Genomic DNA, 18,165 nt, shown 5'->3' with positions numbered 1-18,165 from the left:
TTTTTTTTTTTTGGAGATGGAGTTTTACTCTTTTTACCCAGGCCGGAGTGCAGTGGCACGATCTCGGCTCACTGCAACCTCCACTTCCCAGGTTCAAGTGACTCTCCTGCCTCCTAAGTAGCTGGGATTACAGGTGCATACCACCACACCCAGCTAATTTTGTATTTTTAGTAGAGACGGGGTTTCACCATGTTGGCCAGGCAGGTCTCGAACTCCTGACCTCAGGTGATCCACCCACTTGAGCCTCTCAAAGTGCTGGGATGAGCCAAAGCACCTGGCCTAAACCTCTTTCTTTTGTAAACTGCCCCGTCTCAAGTATGTCTTTATCAGCCGTGAAAACAAACTAATACAGTAAATTGGTACCAGTAGAGTGGGGCATTGCTGAAAAGATACCCGAAAATGTGGAAGCAACTTTGGAACTGGGTAACAGACAGATGTTAGAACAGTTTGGAGGGCTCAGAAGAAGACAGAACAATGTGGCAAAGTTTAGAACTTCCTAGAGACTTGTTGAATGGCTTTGACAAAAATGTTGATAGTGACATGGGCAATAAATTCCAGGCTGAGGAAGTCTCAGATGGAAATGAGGAACTTGTTGGGAGCTGGAGCAAAGCTAACTCTTTCTATATTTTAGCACAGAGACTGGTGGCATTTTGCCCCTGCTCTAGAGATCTATGGAACTTTGAACTTGAGAGAGATGCTTTAGGGTATCTGATGGAAGAAATTTCTTTTTTTCTTTTTTTTTTTTTTGAGACGGAGTCTCGCTCTGTCGCCCAGGCTGGAGTGCAGTGGCCGGATCTCAGCTCACTGCAAGCTCCGCCTCCCGGGTTTACGCCATTCTCCTGCCTCAGCCTCCCAAGTAGCTGGGACTATAGGCGCCCGCCACCTCGCCTGGCTAGTTTTTTGTTTGTTTGTTTTTGGTTTTTTTTGTAGAGACGGGGTTTCACCGTGTTAGCCAGGATGGTCTCCATCTCCTGACCTCGTGATCCGCCCATCTCGGCCTCCCAAAGTGCTGGGATTACAGGCTTGAGCCACTGCGCCCGGCCCGGTGGAAGAAATTTCTAAGCAGCAAAGCATTCAAGAGGTGACTTGGGTGCTGTTAAAGTCATTCAGTTTTATAAGGGAAGCAGAGCGTAAAAATTTGAAGCCTGACAATGCAACAGAAAAGAAAACTCATTTTCTGAGAAGAAATTCAAGCCCTGTATGGAAATCTGCATAAGTAACGAAGAGCCTAATGTTAATCACCAAGATAATGGGGGAAATGTCTCCAGGGCATGTCAGAGTTCTTCAGGGCAGCCCCTTCCATCACAGGCCAGGAGGCCTCAGAGGAAAAAGTGGTTTGATGGGCCAGGCCCAGGCTCCTCATGCTGTGTGCAGCCTAGCGACTTGGTGCCCTGAGTGCCAGCCGCTCCTGCCATGGCTGAAAGGGGCCAATGCAGAACAGGGTCCATGGCTTCAGAGGTTACAGGCCTCAAGCCTTGGCACCTTCCATGGGGTGTTGAGCCTGCGAGTGCACAGAAGTCAACAAGTGCGGCTTAGGAACCTCCACCTATATTTCAGAGGATGTATGGAAACACCTGGATGTCCGGGCAGAAGTTTACTGCCAGGGTGGGGCTCTCATGGAAAACCTCTGCTAAGGCAGTTCAGAAGGGAAATGTGGGGTCAGAGGCCCCACACAGAGTCCCTACTGGGGCACTGCCTAGTGGAGCTATGAGAAGAGGGGTCACCGTCCTCCAGACCCCAGAATAATAGATCCACTGATAGCTTGCACCATGCACCTGGAAAAGCCACAAACACTCAACACCAGCCCGTGAAAGCAGCTGGCAGGGAAGCTGTACCCTGCAAAGCCACAGAAGTGGAGCAGCTCAAAACCATGGGAATCCACCTCTTGCATCAGCGAGACCTGGATGTGAGGCACAGGGTCAAAAGAGATCACTTTGGAGCTTTAAGATTTGACTGCCCCACTGGATTTCAAATTTGCATGGGGCCTGCACCCTCTTTGTTTTGGTCAATTTCTCTCATTTGAAATGGCTGTATTTACTCAATGCCTGTGTCCCCATTGTATCTAGGAAGTAACTAACTTGCTTTTGATTTTTACAGGTTGATAGGCAGAAGGGACTTGCCTTATTTCAGATGAGATATTGGACTGTGAACTTTTTAGTTAATGCTGAAATGAGTTAAGACTTTGGGGGACTGTTGGGAAGGCATGATTGGTTTTGAAATGTGAGGACAAGAGATTTAGGAGGGACCATGGGCAGAATGATATGGTTTGGCTGTGTCCCCACCCAAATCTCATCTTGAATTTCCACATGTTGTGGGAGGGACCCAGTGGGAGATAACTGAATCATGGGGATGGGTCTTTCAAACCTTGCTGTTCCTGTGATGGTGAATAAGTCTCATGAGATCTGATGGTTTTAAAAAGGGGAACTTCCCTGAACAATCTCTCTTCTCCTGTCTGCTGCCATGTGAGACATACCTTTCACCTTCTGCCATGATGATGGGGCTTCCCTAGCCACGTGGAACTGTAAGTCCATGAAATCTCTTTCTGGTCGGGCTCAGTGGCTCACACTTGTAATCCCAGCATTTTGGGAGGCCGAGACAGGCAGATCACCTGAGGTCAGGAGTTCCAGGCCAGCCTGGCCAACATAATGAAACCCCCACTGCCCCCTGCGTCTCTACTAAAAATACAAAAATTAGCCGTGCATGGTGGCTGGCACCTGTAATCCCTGCTACTCGGGAGGCTGAGGCAGGATAATCGCTTGAACCCAGGATGCGGAGGCTGCAGTGAGCTGAGACTGCACCACTGCACTCCAGCCTGGGTGACAGAGTGAGACTCTGTCTCAAACAAAACAAAACAAAACAAGACAAAAATCTCTTTTGTAAATTGCCCAGTCTCAGGTATGTCTTTATCAGCAGAGTGAAAACAGACTAACACACTATATGTTTCTATTTATATGAAAATTTCGATAAATTATCATTATCCAAAATGATAATTTTAACATTATATGCCTATACATATATGCATGCTTAGGTCTGAATCTTGGTTCAGGTACATCATAACTAAATGTCCTTGGACCAAGTGCTTAATCTCAGTCATATGTAAAATGAAGATGATAGTAGTAACTGCTTCAAAGAGTTTCTGTAAATATTAAATAACAGATGTGAATAACACAATCCATGTGTTAAATGAGATAATCTATATAAAGCACTAGGAACAGGTCCTGGCATATAATAAGTACTTAATAAATGTTAACAGTTACTGTTATATATACACAAAGTATATTTGTGTGTAGACTAGGAGAAAGCATTAAAATATGAAGTGGCATTGCAAAAACCAAAAAGAATAAATCATAAGGTGCATTAAAGTTTAGAGACAGATTCAGTTAATTTTTTTTTTTTTTTTTTTTTTTTTTTGAAACACGGTCTCATTCTGTTGCCCAGGCTGGAGTGCAGTGGCACCATCTCGGCTCACTGCAACCTCTGCCTCCCTGGTTCATGCAATTCTCCCACCTCAGCCTCCTGACCAGCTAAGACTATAGGCGAGTACCACTATACCCAGCTAATTTTTGTATTTTTTGGTAGAGACGGGGTTTCAACATGTTGGGCAGGCTGGTCTCAAACTCCTGTCAAGTAATCCGCCCGCCTCAGTCTCCCAAAGTGCTGGGATTATAGGCATGAGCCACCGCGCAAGGCCAATTCAGTGACCTTTTCAATATACAAGATAGTTTATTTTTTCCTTATTCTGTGGAAATATACAATCATCTCAGTTTTCAGTAACAAAATGTGCCAGGCACATTATAGATTCTCAATAAATACTTACTGAATCAAACTATTTCAATGTAATAAGATTGTCTTAATAACCAAGGGAAAAATGTTTGTCACTTTTTGACACTATTAACTTCCATTTCTGCTTTAGATAATCTCTTTCAGCTGCCAAATTATCTCACCATTCCTTTCCCTAGAGAGCCAGAATTCTTGAAAGAAGAGACTATAGGATTTTCTCCCCATTTGAACAGCAAGATCTACATTGAGAAAGTAGACTGCTTTCCCCTGCTTTCTGACAAGTACTCCTAAAAGTGCCTGTGACCAATCAGAAAAACATTAAATGCTGCAAAAATAAGCTTAAGGCAATAGAAAAACAAATAAATGACAAAAGAGTATGGAGGGAAGAGAAAAATTCAAATCAGGAACTGTGTATATTTTTAATGTATTATTTGTTGGTAAAAAAAATCATGGCCATATCTATGTGGCAAGTACCCCCATAATTTCATTTTTGAACATGTATTATTCATTTACATTTGTAGCCTAAATTGAACATCAAACTGCGATTTCTCTAATTTGAGATGGACAAACTAGCACTGTTACATTAATAGTTCCTGTAAGTGTCTTTATACATTTTAAGGTTTTTGTGTAAAGACAAAATTTTTAAGAGACAATTTCTGAAAGATTCTGTCACAGTTTCACACACACGTGCAAGCACATATGCTCAACTTGATCCCACCTCCCCACTACTTCTTAAATTAAATGCATTTTCATGAGATTGAAAATATTTTACTAAGTTCTGGAAAGATGTTATAACTATTGATTAATACATTGACTCAAATATATCTTAGAGAAGGAAGGGAAAAACAGCACAGTGCTGGTGTAAGGGCTATAGGATAATGAATAAAGCTAATGGTTCTAGTTTTTTGTTTGGTTGGTTGGTTGGTTGGTTGGTTTCAGAAGCTATATAATTTATTTAATAAAAAAGGATGTGGAAACTTAAACACAAAGTTTACACAAATAGAAGACCATAAGATGGTACCCAATGTCCCACATCCTAAGGACAAAACATGCTGATGAAAACATCTACACAGACTAAGGACTCTACAAGTTAAAAAAGAAGTTCATCTTTTCCATGTTTGCCATGGAGTTTCAGTGACTTCTTGCCCAGTCCTCCATCTAATTGTAGCTAACCATTGGGAAGACTGGCTAAATTCCTGCATATACCCTAGGTACAGAAAAGCAAGTCTAGTACATCTCTGAGTTTTTTGGGTTTTGTTGTTTTTTTTAAGTTCTGGGATATGTGCGCAGAACATACAGGTTACATAGGTATACATGTACCATGGTGGTTTGTTGCGCATATAAACCCGTCATCTAGGTTTTAAGCCCTGCATGCATTAGGTGTTTGTCCTAATGCTCTCCCTCCCTTTGCCTCCCACCCCCGGACAAACCCCAGTGTGTGATGTTCCCCTCCCTGTGTTCATGTGTTCTCAATGTTCAACTCCTATTTATAAGTAAGAATATGCAGTGTTTGGTTTTCGGTTCCTGTGCAGTTTGCTGAGAATGACGGCTTCCAGCTTCATCCATGTCCCTGCAAAGGACACAAACTCATTCTTTCTTATGGCTGCGGCTCTAATTTTTTAAACGCCTTGTACATATTATGTGTGCAATCATTTAAATGGAAAATGAACACATTTCCCATCTGTGTTAATAACAACATATTGTCTGGGCACGGTGGCTCATGCCTGTAATCCCAGCACTTTGGGAGGCCAAGCCAGGTAGATCACCTGAGGTCAGGAGTTGGAGATCAGCCAGGCCAACATGGTGAAATCCCATCTCTACTAAAAATACAAAATTTAGCCGGGTATGGTGGCGCACACCTGTAATCCCAGCTACCTGGGAGGCTGAGGAAGGAGAATCGCTTGAACCCAGGAGGTGGAGGTTGCAGTGAGCCCAAATCGCGCCATTGCACTCCAGCCTGGAAGACAAGAGTGAAACTCCGTCTCAAAAAAAAAAAGTAACATTAAAATTTTTAACTGATACAAGTTTATCTGTGGCAAAGTAAGAGATACAAAATCTCATACCTAAAGAATGGCTAAGAGTAAAAGTCAAAAATGCCCAAATATACATATCAATGTATGATTTTACCATATTATTTCTTACCAGGATCACTAAAAGAGTAAAATTTAATACTTTTTCTATCTATGTGTGCAAACTCATGAGCCAAATCTCAAGGATATCTGATAATTTCAATATTCATAAATCTTAGTGGAAGCAATCTGATAATAAAAGCTTCTGGCAGTCAAATACATGATTAAGTTAGCAAATGTTAATTGAATTGCCTACTGTGAACCCACTGTGTTATACGCAAAGCAGCAGTTCTTAAGCAATCAGAAATTGCTACTCACCAGCAAGGGTATAATCCATATCAAACCCAAAACACTTTATCTTTTCCATGGCTAAACTTCGGTTCACAAACACCCTATAGAAAATAATAAAAAATAATATCTCAACATTGGAAAATAAATTCTCAAGTTTAATAAAGTTATTTGGCTATTTTTCTAGGTTTTCTCATTTATTTATTTTTCCAACTGATTTTTTAAACTTTTAAAATTATATATTAGGCTGTATAACACAACATGCTGTTTGATATACTTATCTTGATACACATATACACAGTGAAATGATTAATACAGTCAAACAAATTAACATACTCATTATCCCATATAGTTACCTTTACTTCTTTGTTTCTTTTTTTTGTGGTACAAGTACTTAAAAACTATTGTCTTGACAAATTACCAGTACATAATACAATATTATTAAATATAGCCCTCATGCTGTACATTAGGCATTCATCCAACATAACTGCAACTTTGTACCCTCTGATCTACATCTTTCCATCCTTCCCCCACATTGTTTTGTTTTTGTTTTTTGAGGCAGAGTCACTCTGTCACCCAGGCTGGAGTGCAGTGGTGCAATCATGACTCACTGCAGCCTCAGCCTCCTAGGCTCAGGAGATCCTCTCACCTCAGCCTCCCAAGCAGCAGGAACTACAGGCACACATCACCTAGCCTGGATAATTTTTTTATTTTTTGTAGAGACAGAGGCTCACCTATGTTGCTCAGGCTGGTCTTCAACTCCTGGGCTCAAGCAACCCTCCTACCTCGGCCTCTCAAAGTCCTGGAATTACAGACATGAGCCACCACGCCTGGCCTCCAATCACTGTTTTGCTCTTCGTTTCTATGGTTTCCTTTTTTGATTGTTTTTTTAGATTCCACATGTGAAATCATGCAGTATTCTTTGGTGTATCTGGCTTATTTCACTTAGCATTATGTCTTCTAGGTTCATCAATGGTGTTGCAAACAGTAGAATCTCCTTTTTTAAGGCTGAATATTCCATTGTGTGTACATATACCATAATTTCCTTATCCATTCATTCAGCCCTTCAACAGATATTTTGTTTTTTTCCATCTCCTGGCTACTCTAAATAATGTTGCAATGAACATGGGAGTGCAGATATCTTTACAAAGTGGTGATTTTACTTCCTTTGGGAATATAACTAGAAGAACTGCTGAGTAATATGGCAGCTCTATTTTCAATTTGTTTAGGAAGCTCCACAGCATTTTCCACGGTGGCTGCATCAGTTTACATTGCCATCAACAGTGTACAAAGATTCCCTTTTCACTGCATCCTTGCCAACATTTATTTCTTACCTTTTTGATAAAAGGCATTCTAATAGGTATGAGATGATAACTCATGGTGGTTTTGATTTGCACTCCCCCTGATGATTAATGATGTTAAGCACCTTTTCAAACACCTGTTAGCCATTTGCACGTGTGCTTTGGAGAAATGTCTATGCAGGTCCTTTGCCCATTTTTGGGTTATTCCTTTTATCGTTACTGTTTGAGGTCCTCATATATTTTAGATATTAATCCCTTATCAGATATATGGTTCACAAACAGTTTCTCCCAATCCATAGGTTGCCTTTTTATTTTGCTGTTTCTCCTTTGCTGTGCAGGAGCTTTTTAGTTTGAGGTAGTCCCGCTTGTTTTTGCTTTTGTTGCCTGTGCTTTTGGTGTCCTAAACAAAAAAAATCACTGCCAAGACCAATGTCAAGAAGCTTTTCCTTTGTTTTCTTTTAGATCTTCTCATTTAAATACCAATATTAAAATCCATAAAAATTATTCAAGGCCGGGAGCAGTGGCTCACACCTGTAATCTCAGCATTTTGGGAGGCCAAGGCAGGCAGATGGCTTCAGCTCAAGAGTTCAAGACCAGCCTAGGTAACATGGTGAGACCCCAATTCTACAAAAAATACAGAAATCAGCTGGGGATGGTGGTGTGCACCTGTGGTCCCAGCTACTTGGGAGGCTGAGGTAGGAGGATTGCTTGAGTCTAAGAGATCAAGGCTATAGTGAGTCAAGATTACACCACTGAACTCCAGCCTGGGTGGAAGAGTGAGACCCTGTTTCCAAAAAACATAACAAATAAATTAAAAATTAAAAAATATTATCCAAGTCTTTCTTACACAGAAAATGAAATCAGATATTATACAAAAATATACAGATTTGTGTATTGTGTCCTGGCATTAAAAATGCCATGTATTCAAGATTTCAAAGAAGACGCTCTCCTTTCCAAGTCTGACCCCATAAAATAAGATTACTTTCGGGATTTTATAACTCATTCACTTATTAATTTATAATTCATTTAATAAACAAGTAATTTAAAGCCCACTGAAGATATATAGATTCATTAAATAAATAGCTACTATTATACCCAGATACTGTGATTAAACAAAAGACTGTATCAGCCCTCATGAAACTTATATTGTAATTTACTCTCTTTATCCTTGAGGAACTCAGCCTACTAGAAGGGAGACTTTTAAGTAATTTCAGCAATTCAGTAAGTACTATAAAATCACATGGAGGAGAGAGTACCAGTTGTTTAGAGAGGTCAGGAAGAAATGTTTGAACTGAATCTTAATCAATCAGCAGTTTTCCATTAGGAAAACGCAAGAAAGGCAATGCAGGCAAAATAACCAAGCACGGAAAAGGTTTACAGTAAACTACAGATCATTTATTGTGGCTGGAGTTGAGAAGCTTTCTTTGATTTTGCTTCTGTTTGTTTTCACAGAAACAGGTTTTCCAGGGGGCAAGCATGGGGGAAGGAGCAATAAAAGCGATGGAAGGTTAGCAGGGGTCAAAATCGTGAAAATTTTGTAAGCCACATTAGGGAATTTGAACTTTATCCCACATTTAAGACCAAAATATCAGATTTTAAGGAAATGAAATAATCAGAAAGATCACTATGAATACATAGGAAAAACTGAACATATAATAATATGGTAGATCATCAGCATGATGGTCTTTCAGGGTAAGTTTTAATCATCTTTAAAAATAAAGGCCAGATGTAGTGGCTCACACCTGTAATCCCAGTACTTTACAGGCAGATCGCTTGAGCACAGGAGTTCGAGACTAGCTGAGGCAACATGTCAAAACCCCATCTCCACAAAAAATACCAAAAAAAAAGCTAGGTGTGGTGGTGCATGCCTGAAGTCCCAGTTACTCGGGAAGCTGAAGTGGGATCTCCTGAGCCTCAGAGGCAGAAGCTGCAACGAGCTGAGATTGTACCACTGCACTCTAGCCTGGGTGACAAGTGAGACCCTGCCACAAACAGAAAAAAAAGCAAGAAGGATGCAGCTGGAAACCATCATTCTTAGCAAACTATCACAAGAACAGAAAACCAAACACCGCATGTTCTCACTCATAGGTGGGAACTGAACAATGAGATCACTTGGACTCGGGAAGGGGAAATCACACACCGGGGCCTATCATGGGGAGGGGGGTGGGAGGAGGGATTGCATTGGGAGTTATACCTGATGTAAATGACGAGCTGATGGGTGCAGCACACCAACATGGCACAAGTATACATATGTAACAAACCTGCACGTTATGCACGTGTACCCTAGAACTTAAAGTATAATAATAATAATAAAAAAAAAAAACCAAAAAGAAAAGAAAGGAAGAGCCAGGCGCGGTGGCTTATGCCTGTAATTCCAGCACTTTAGGAGGCTGAGGTGGGCGAATCACGAGGTCAGGAGTTCAAGACCCGACTGGCCAACATGGTGAAACCCTGTCTCTACTAAAAATACAAAAATTAGCTGGGCATGGTGGCGCTTTCCTGTAATCCCAGCTATTCAGGAGGCTGAGACAGGAGAATTGCTTGAGCCTGGACCCGGGAGGCGGAGGTTGCAGCGAGCCGAGATTGCGCCACTGCACTCCAGCCTGGGCTACAGAGCAAGACTCCGTCAAAAACAAAACAAAAGAAAAAAGAAAAGAAAAGAAAAGAAAGGAGGAAAGGGAAAGGAAAGGGAAAAGAAAGAAAATAAAGTTATGCTTTCCACCTGATCCTCAGCTTGGTAGCCAAAGTTAAAACTTCATGGCTTCTCCTCTTCTGACCAAACCTTTTCTTTGCCTTCATTTCATAAGTAACTATAAGAAATTCGAATGATATAGATCAGTGGATCTCAAAACTGCAGTGTACATCAAAATCACAATCACCTAAGTAACTTATTAAAAACAAAAGGCTTGGGCTGGGCTCCCCCATCAGTGATCTAGGTCAATGGTCTCCAAAGAAGAGTAGCTGCACTAAGGGATGCAAAAAGCCTCCACTGGGATCTTCTATTGATATTTACCTCACCATTTAAAAATGCCTAATTTGTATATATATGTTTCTTATTTATTTTCAAGACATAGTCTTACTATGTTGCCCAGGCTGGAGTGCAGCGGTGTGATAATGGCTCACTGCAGCCCCAACCTCCCAGGCTCATGTTATCCTCCTACCTCAGCCTCAACCTCCCAAGTAGCTGGGACCACAGGTACACACCACCATGTCCAGCTATTTTTCTTTTCCTTTTTTTTTTGTAGAGACAGCCTTGGAGACTTTTTTAAAAAGGAGTTTGAGACAACCAAGAGTGGTGGCTCACGCCTATAATCCTAGCACTTTGGGAGGCCAAGGTGGGAGGATTGTTTGAGCCCAGGAGTCTGAGACCAGCCTGGGCAATATAGTGAGACCCTATCTCTACAAAAAAATAAAAAATTACCCAGGCAGAGTGGCACATGCCTGTAGTCTCAGCTACTCAAGAGGCTGAGGCAGGAAGATCACATGAGCCCAGGAGGTCAAAGCTGCAGTGAACTGAGACTGTGCCAGTGCACTCTAGCTTGGGCAACAGAGCAAGACCCTGTCTCAAACAAAGAAACAAAAAACACCCTCCAACCTCCAGCCCCCAAACATATCACCTTCTAATATTTCATCAAATATCACCCCGCTATTATTGATAAAAGCATCTGCTTTATTATATTTTCCCAGTTACATAAATCCTTTTGAAAGTACAACAGGGATAAAAGACAAAATAATGGTTGTAACTCTAGAAACTAAATGTTACTATTGAAGGCTTTTCAAACAGATTCTTAATTGAAGCTAGAGAGCCAACTGGATCAAAGCCTTGATCAGCCCCTAACAGCTGACATGCCTAAAATATTCCATGGGAATACAAGCAGGAGTGGATTGGGGACGATTTTTTCCCTTGTGATACAATCCAGGACAGAAGTATGTGGAACCACATAATAAAAGAAACAGCTTTGACTCTCATAGAAGAAAGATGCTAGCTGGCTTCAGGCACAGCTAACATTACAGGAAAAAAGAGATTTTGCTGCTAATGTCACTCAATCAGTGCTTAAGAAACTGTCAATAGTCCCAGCCAAGTACCAGTTTCTTTCTTTGTTAGAAAAGACATTAAGCTTGTACTGTCATGAAAATCTATCAAGTCACATATATATATTTTTAAGGATTCAAGGATTATAATGTACCTTTATTATCTATGTAAACTCAAGGAATAATATATTTCAGGAATATGAAAATCTGGTTTTGCCAAAATAATCATTGGTAAATATCCATCAAATTGCACTTCTCATCTCTTTAACCTAGTCACATTAACTATTCAATCAACACACTTATTGTCTACTATAAAGCAGATACCATTTTGTGACATATGTCATAGAAGCTGTTCTTTAGGGAGCAGAAAGAGCTGGGACAGATTTTGTACGAGTCTAAAATTAGGAAATAAGATGTTTTCCTATGAAGTTCTACCAAATATCCTTTATCTTTCCATTTTCATTCAAAGTAAGTGCTCTAACCACAAAAGCAATTCCTGAACTTAGAAACAATCACTCCTGTCTCCCCCTCAATTCATTTCTATTATGTTTAAAAAAATGAAAAGCCTCACATATATTCTCATCTTTCCTTTTCTTTCCCTAATTTAGGCTACAAAACATGAGGGGAGGGACAATGTGGAATTAAATCTAATTTGTTGTATGCATATCTAAAGTGCATAAGCAAAGCTATAATGGCAAAATAGAACAGCTGTATTATAGAGAACTGCAATAAGCCAAATATAGTTATTTGGCTATACATGCCACAGTTTACAAAGATAATAAACATCCAAATCCTTAAAGTATGCACTGACTTCAGCACAGAGGCAGCCTTAAAGCATGAAATACCATGTCTCCAGGATACAGTCTTCAAGAGAAATGAATCTCCTGGTCTCAAAGTAGTGACTACTCTTCACTGAGGTTATAGCAAAACAAAGTGTTAGGTACTATATCAACTAAAAGGTACTAAATCAATTACAAGGCTGGCCCACTGCCCCATCATACATTTCAAAACAAAAAGATTTATCTGTTTGAGGAATCCAAAAATTTCTACTGGTTTCAGGACCTTGACTGTACCTTTGCCAATGCCAGTTTACTGTGTCACATTTCTAAATTATTAACGAGTGGAACATACTCCACCCCTGTGTTCAAGAGTTTGAACATATCTGAGAAATTAACTTCCTGAAGCTTGCTTTTAAAAAAGCACAAACTTGCCACCCTAGAAAGCATGACTAAACTAAGCATCCAATCTTAAAGCACAATTAACCAGCAATTCCAACATACTAAGTCTTTTGTAAGTTGCAGATCTGAGCATTAACAAGAAAAACAATCTCTAGGTGACAGGAACACTATAAAACCAAGCACAGACTTCAATATAAAGACAAATGTAACAGCTTTTATTATCATATCCCACAGCAGTTAAGACATTAAACTTGAATAAATTCTATCCAAGTTAATATAAATATTAACTATAAGAAATAGAGCCATTAATATAATGTGCTTTATAAACAGGAATATTCTCACACTTAAGTAACATGAACATGCAATTTATTGAATTTGAAATTTTGTAAATAGCAATCTTAATGGCTTTGAGACTTAACTTGCAATTCAAAGCAGTATTACCTCATCTGTCACTGGTTGCCGTTTTGAAAAGTATAAAACTATCTGAGTCAACTAGTTCTTGAAGTCACATAACAAAATTCTTCGTCAAGTCCCTAGTATAGTTTTTTTGTGACTTAACTTCAAGAAGTTTAGCCTGAATCAGGCCCCTCAAAACCATGTGTCTTCGGAGACAGTGCTGGAGAAAACACCTCTGTGTCTAATTTAACTTGTCACTGGATATCACTGTTGCTCCGCACAAATCCATTTGGAATAGAATTTCTTTGGCAATGATGAACTTTATCTGTAACTCCTCCCCTTGCCTAGGAGTCACAATTTCCTGGCCAAGTGCCCAATGACAGTTAGTGCAACAACAAATGAGACTAAGGATTCAAGTATAAAATCTTCTTGGGCATCTGTTTTCCTTATGGGCTTGCATAATTATACATTGAAAATTTGCTACAATCAAGAAAAGAAAAGGTTACAAGTGCTTTTTGAGAGGGCAAATTGAAATTATGAACTAAAAAGTACATGTCTGTATACATGCATATTTTTACTTAATAGAAAATGCTATAATGTGGTTTTTTGTTGAAAACCCAACCTCCAAACTAGTTCCTATTTCTGCTACGGGCAATCCCATTTTCCCACTCAAGCTTAAAATCTAGTTATTACCTTTTGATTCTTTCCTCTTCTTCAAATCCACATCCAATCATCTCATGTGCCTTCATTTAAATTACCAAACGTCTCTGGAATCCAATCTTCCATTCAATTCACAGTGCTAACAACACGTCCAGGTCCTCATTAGTCCAACAATCATCTCCCAATTGCTCTGCCCTCACACTAATGCCAAATTAATTGCTTTGAAGTAGTGCTACTTAAAGCATGGTCCACAGACCAATGCTGGCTTATGAACATTTGTTACTAACCCATGACATGACACATACAGAAATTTTAAGCATTTAGAAACTTTTATAGTAATTTGACAGAGAAATTTTATTTGTTGAAGGTAGTAATAAAAAAGGTAGGCTTACATTGTGTCTTCATTTTTCTTGAGTTATTTTTATTTTATAAATATGTCCATTTGAAACAGATTGGAAAAAAGTTGTTTATAAACTGGTCCTCCCTCACAGATAGTTTGCGTCCTAAAGCCCCGATCCAATCATATCACTCTCTTAAGAACTTTTAGTCAGCGCTCACTACCTCCCCAATTAATAAATTGCAGATTCTTGGATCTTCAAGTTCAAAATCTTTCACCATTTTGTCAAAATCAGTTTGATCTTACGTTGTGCCACATCATGTACCTTTGGCCGTAGTAAACAAAGTGAGCTACCTGCTATTTCCTAAATATGCCCTAAGGCTTTGTTTATATTCTTTTCCCTATACTTAAAAGGGCCACCTCAGTTATCTCTAACTATTCAAGACCCTGCATCTCAAGCGATTTTGTCAAGGACCTATCAATATTCTGGTTGTACCACAGAACTATGTAACAGTAATATCTCTAGATCTCATTACTTTTCTACTTAATGAAAGAAACTGCATCAACAACTAAAATTCTATTAAGTTGTGACCCAAATGAGAGTTTTAAATATTCAAAATTCCCTATTTTGACACTATACGTTGTCACATACATAAAATATGGTAGTTCTCTTATTCTTTACAGGATTATAAACTTTGAGACCAGGATTTATAACCTTCCCAACACCTAACATAGGGCCTTGTAATAGCAGACACAATATTTAACTGAACTAAAAATTAAGCTTAAACTAGAAACTTAATAGGGGTTGGTCATTGCCAGAGGCTGTAGGGAGGAGGGAACGGGGAGTTTCTGCTATTGGGTACAGGGTTTCTTGTGGGGGTAATGAAATGTTCTAAAATTAGATAGCGGTATTGGTTGCACAACTCTATGAATATACTAAAACCATCGAATTGTATGCTTTAAAAGGATGAATTGAATGGTATGTGAATTGTATCTCAATAAAGCTGTTATGTAAAAAAAGTAACAGGAAGACCTCAGTATGCCACTATGTCTCCATCCTTCGTAAAAAGTATGCTTAATGATATAAAAAATATTATAGGTAAGAGCTTTATGAAATGGATTCTTGAAAATTCAAAGCTCAAATACCATGGACCTACAGACACAACAAGAAATTTTGGGTTAGATTCTAAAAGCAACAGACATCTAGTAGCATTCGTCCTGCTTTCATAAATTCTAACCAATAACTTCTTACTAATTTGTTTTAACACTTTCTCTGAGGAACATCAAGAGGGATACATTTTGTTTATCAGATTGTATCAAGAGAAGAGCAGTGGCCAGGCACGGTGGCTCATGCCTGTAATCCCAGCACTTTAGGAGGCAGAGGCAGGTGGATCACGAGGTCAGGAGATCAAGACCACCCTGGCTAACATGGTGAAACCCCGTCTCTACTAAAAAGTACAAAAAATTAGCCGGGCGTGGTGGTGGGCACCTGTAGTTCCAGCTACTCAGGAGGCTGAGGCAGGAAAATGGCATGAACACGGGAGGCAGAGCTTGCAGTGAGCCAAGATCGCGCCACCGCACTCCAGCCTGGGCAACAGAGCAAGACTCCATCTCAAAAAAAAAAAAAGAGAGAGAAGAGAGAAGAGCAGCCTGTGCATTAAAAATCTGAACAGTGCTCACCTCGGCAGCACATACACTAGAAATCTGAACCAATGTGTTAGCACTTATAAAATAAAACATAAATTAATTATAATACTCATTTTACTCACCCATACACTCAATTTTTAAAAGTTTCAGATTTCTGAAAAGTCAGTATGGAGACATACATAGAACAAAATTTAAGATGATTAAGATTTAAAATGCCATCAATTATAAAATGTACCCATATTATACATCAGTAAGAAAAGGGGGGAAATGCCAAGTCAGAGCCTAGTAGGAGATTCCACAAAAAGCTAAGATATCAAAAGGGATATACCCATATTATGAGGATAAGGGAGAAATATATCTACAACACACAAGGGCCCACAAAGAAACCTGTACATCTCAGCCTTGACTGTACATCTCTTTTCTATTTTGTACTGAGTCCAGGGAGGGGGAAAAAAATCTCTCCCTGAGAATTTGAACAAGTCAGTCTTGTAGGTTGTGCTCTGAATTTATACTACCAGGATGGTTGATATTTTCCCCAGGTGACCAAAAGAAGTGAAAGCAAATCCTCTCTGGAAGAACTCAATTTGAATTCTAGGTGGTATGCTGCCAGATACAGCCCAGTTTCTGAGATGTTTAAATGTAAAAGAAGGTCTATCTTAAAAACGACAAGATAATAGGAGTACTGATGATAATGTAGACTCTCTTTCCACCAAAGATTTTAAAGCACACTTCAAGGAGATTCATCAAAAATATTTAAGGAAAGACATTAAAATTCCCTTCACCTTCATTCTCAAATGAAGAAATTGTGATAATGGGAGCAGGACGGTAGGAAATATAAGAGAGGGCTGACTACCAAATCAGAGAAATACAGAAATTATGGGAGAAACCAGGACAATACCAGTACTTCTAAGAACACATTTACTATTCTAAAACCTCAGTCTAATTAAGCACAGGTTTTTTCCAATCCCTTTTTCCCTATTTTCCTCTAAATTGTTTTTCACTTTTTCTTCACAATTTTTTTGTATAGAGGATCATTCATAAAACATAGCAACATTGCAGGGTTAAACTCTGTGTGACAGAAATTAGAGAAGAAAATATGGTTATCCATGTTAGCATAAGGCCAAATTAACAAGTGTACTGTGCCTATACTGGAAGAAAGGTCAAAACTCAGAATTTAAAATAAAAACAAATAATAAAATTCATTTTGGCCTTTTACCTAAAAGACAGCAACTCTTGTAATTATAAATAAATAAATAAATAAATAAATAAATAAATAAATAAGGCACTTTAACAACTCCAGAGGGCTAATTCAATCATGACACTGCAAAGACAGTATATTTTTCCCTGCATTACACATCCTAAGAGCACCCATATTTTCCCAAAGATATCCCTTTGAATATGAATAATCAACAACCACTTTATTTATAAAATTTTAAATCAGCAGGATGAGGAGCTTCTCAAGTCTCATTCCTCCACCAACTTTACCAAGGTATCATTTACTTAAAATAACATTCACCCACTGTAAATGAAAATTTTGGTGAGTCTGGTAACGGTATACACTCATGCAACAACTACTACAATCAAGATGTAGAATATTTTCTTCAATCCAAAAAATTCCTTCATGTTCTTTTGCAATACCCTCCCCAGCCCTTGGTCCTGAGCTACCACGAGTACTTTCTGTCACTGTAGTTTTCATATAAATGGAATCAAGTATTATTTTGTCATGTGTCTGGTTTACTTAGCAGTACTTCCAAGATTCATCCATGTTGCTGCATATATGATTAGTTCTTTTATTCCTGAGTATTTCGTTGTGTGGATATACCACAATTTGTTTATCCATTCAGTTAATGGACATTTGGTGTGTTTCCAGCTTTCGACTACTATAAATGATGCTGCTACAAACAGTCACATACAAATGTATGTGGGCATCCTTTCATCTCTTGGGTAAATATCTAAAAGTGGAATTACTAGGTCATATGTTAAGCATATGTTTAACTTAAAAAGACATTGCCAAAACTCTTTTCTCTTTTGCACTCTTATTAGCAATGCATGAGAGTTACCATCATTGCTCCACACTGTCAGTGTTTTTTATTGCAGGCATTTTAGTGTGTGCGCAGTGGTATCTCACTATAGTTTTAATTTGTATTTCCCTAATGACCAATAGCATCTTTTCAAATCCAATTTTGTGAAGCATCAATTCAAATCTTTTGCCTGTTTTTAAACTGGGTTGTCTTACTATTGAATTACAAGAGTTCTTCATATATTTTGGATCCACGTCTTTTATCAGATATAAATATATTCAGAATATTTTCTCCCAGTCTGCGGCTTGCCTTTAAATATTCTTTTTTTTTTTTTTTGAGATGGAATCTCGCTCTGTCACCCAGGCTGGAGTGCAGTGGCCCGATCTCAGCTCACTGCAAGCTCCGCTTCCCGGGTTCACACCATTCTCCTGCCTCAGCCTCCGGAGTAGCTGGGAC

At 39.1% G+C, this 18,165-nt stretch overlaps 1 protein-coding gene across 9 annotated transcripts in view; it reads right to left on the bottom strand.

Annotated features, from left to right (window-relative positions):
• The window catches only part of NT5C2 (5'-nucleotidase, cytosolic II), a 103,706-nt gene that overhangs the window by 44,138 nt on the left and 41,403 nt on the right, over positions 1-18,165 (bottom strand). For all 9 annotated transcript variants that reach the window (XM_023206529.3, XM_023206530.3, XM_023206541.2 and 6 more), the window contains exon 3: positions 6,168-6,241. In XM_023206529.3, the coding sequence (XP_023062297.1) occupies positions 6,168-6,241 (74 nt within the window). The remainder of the gene's footprint in view (positions 1-6,167; positions 6,242-18,165) is intronic.

This window comes from Piliocolobus tephrosceles, chromosome 9 (genome assembly GCF_002776525.5).
Source record: "Piliocolobus tephrosceles isolate RC106 chromosome 9, ASM277652v3, whole genome shotgun sequence".
Taxonomy (NCBI): domain Eukaryota; kingdom Metazoa; phylum Chordata; class Mammalia; order Primates; family Cercopithecidae; genus Piliocolobus; species Piliocolobus tephrosceles.
The sequence above is the reverse complement of the archived record's forward strand: the minus strand, read 5'-3'. Positions and strand labels throughout refer to the sequence as shown.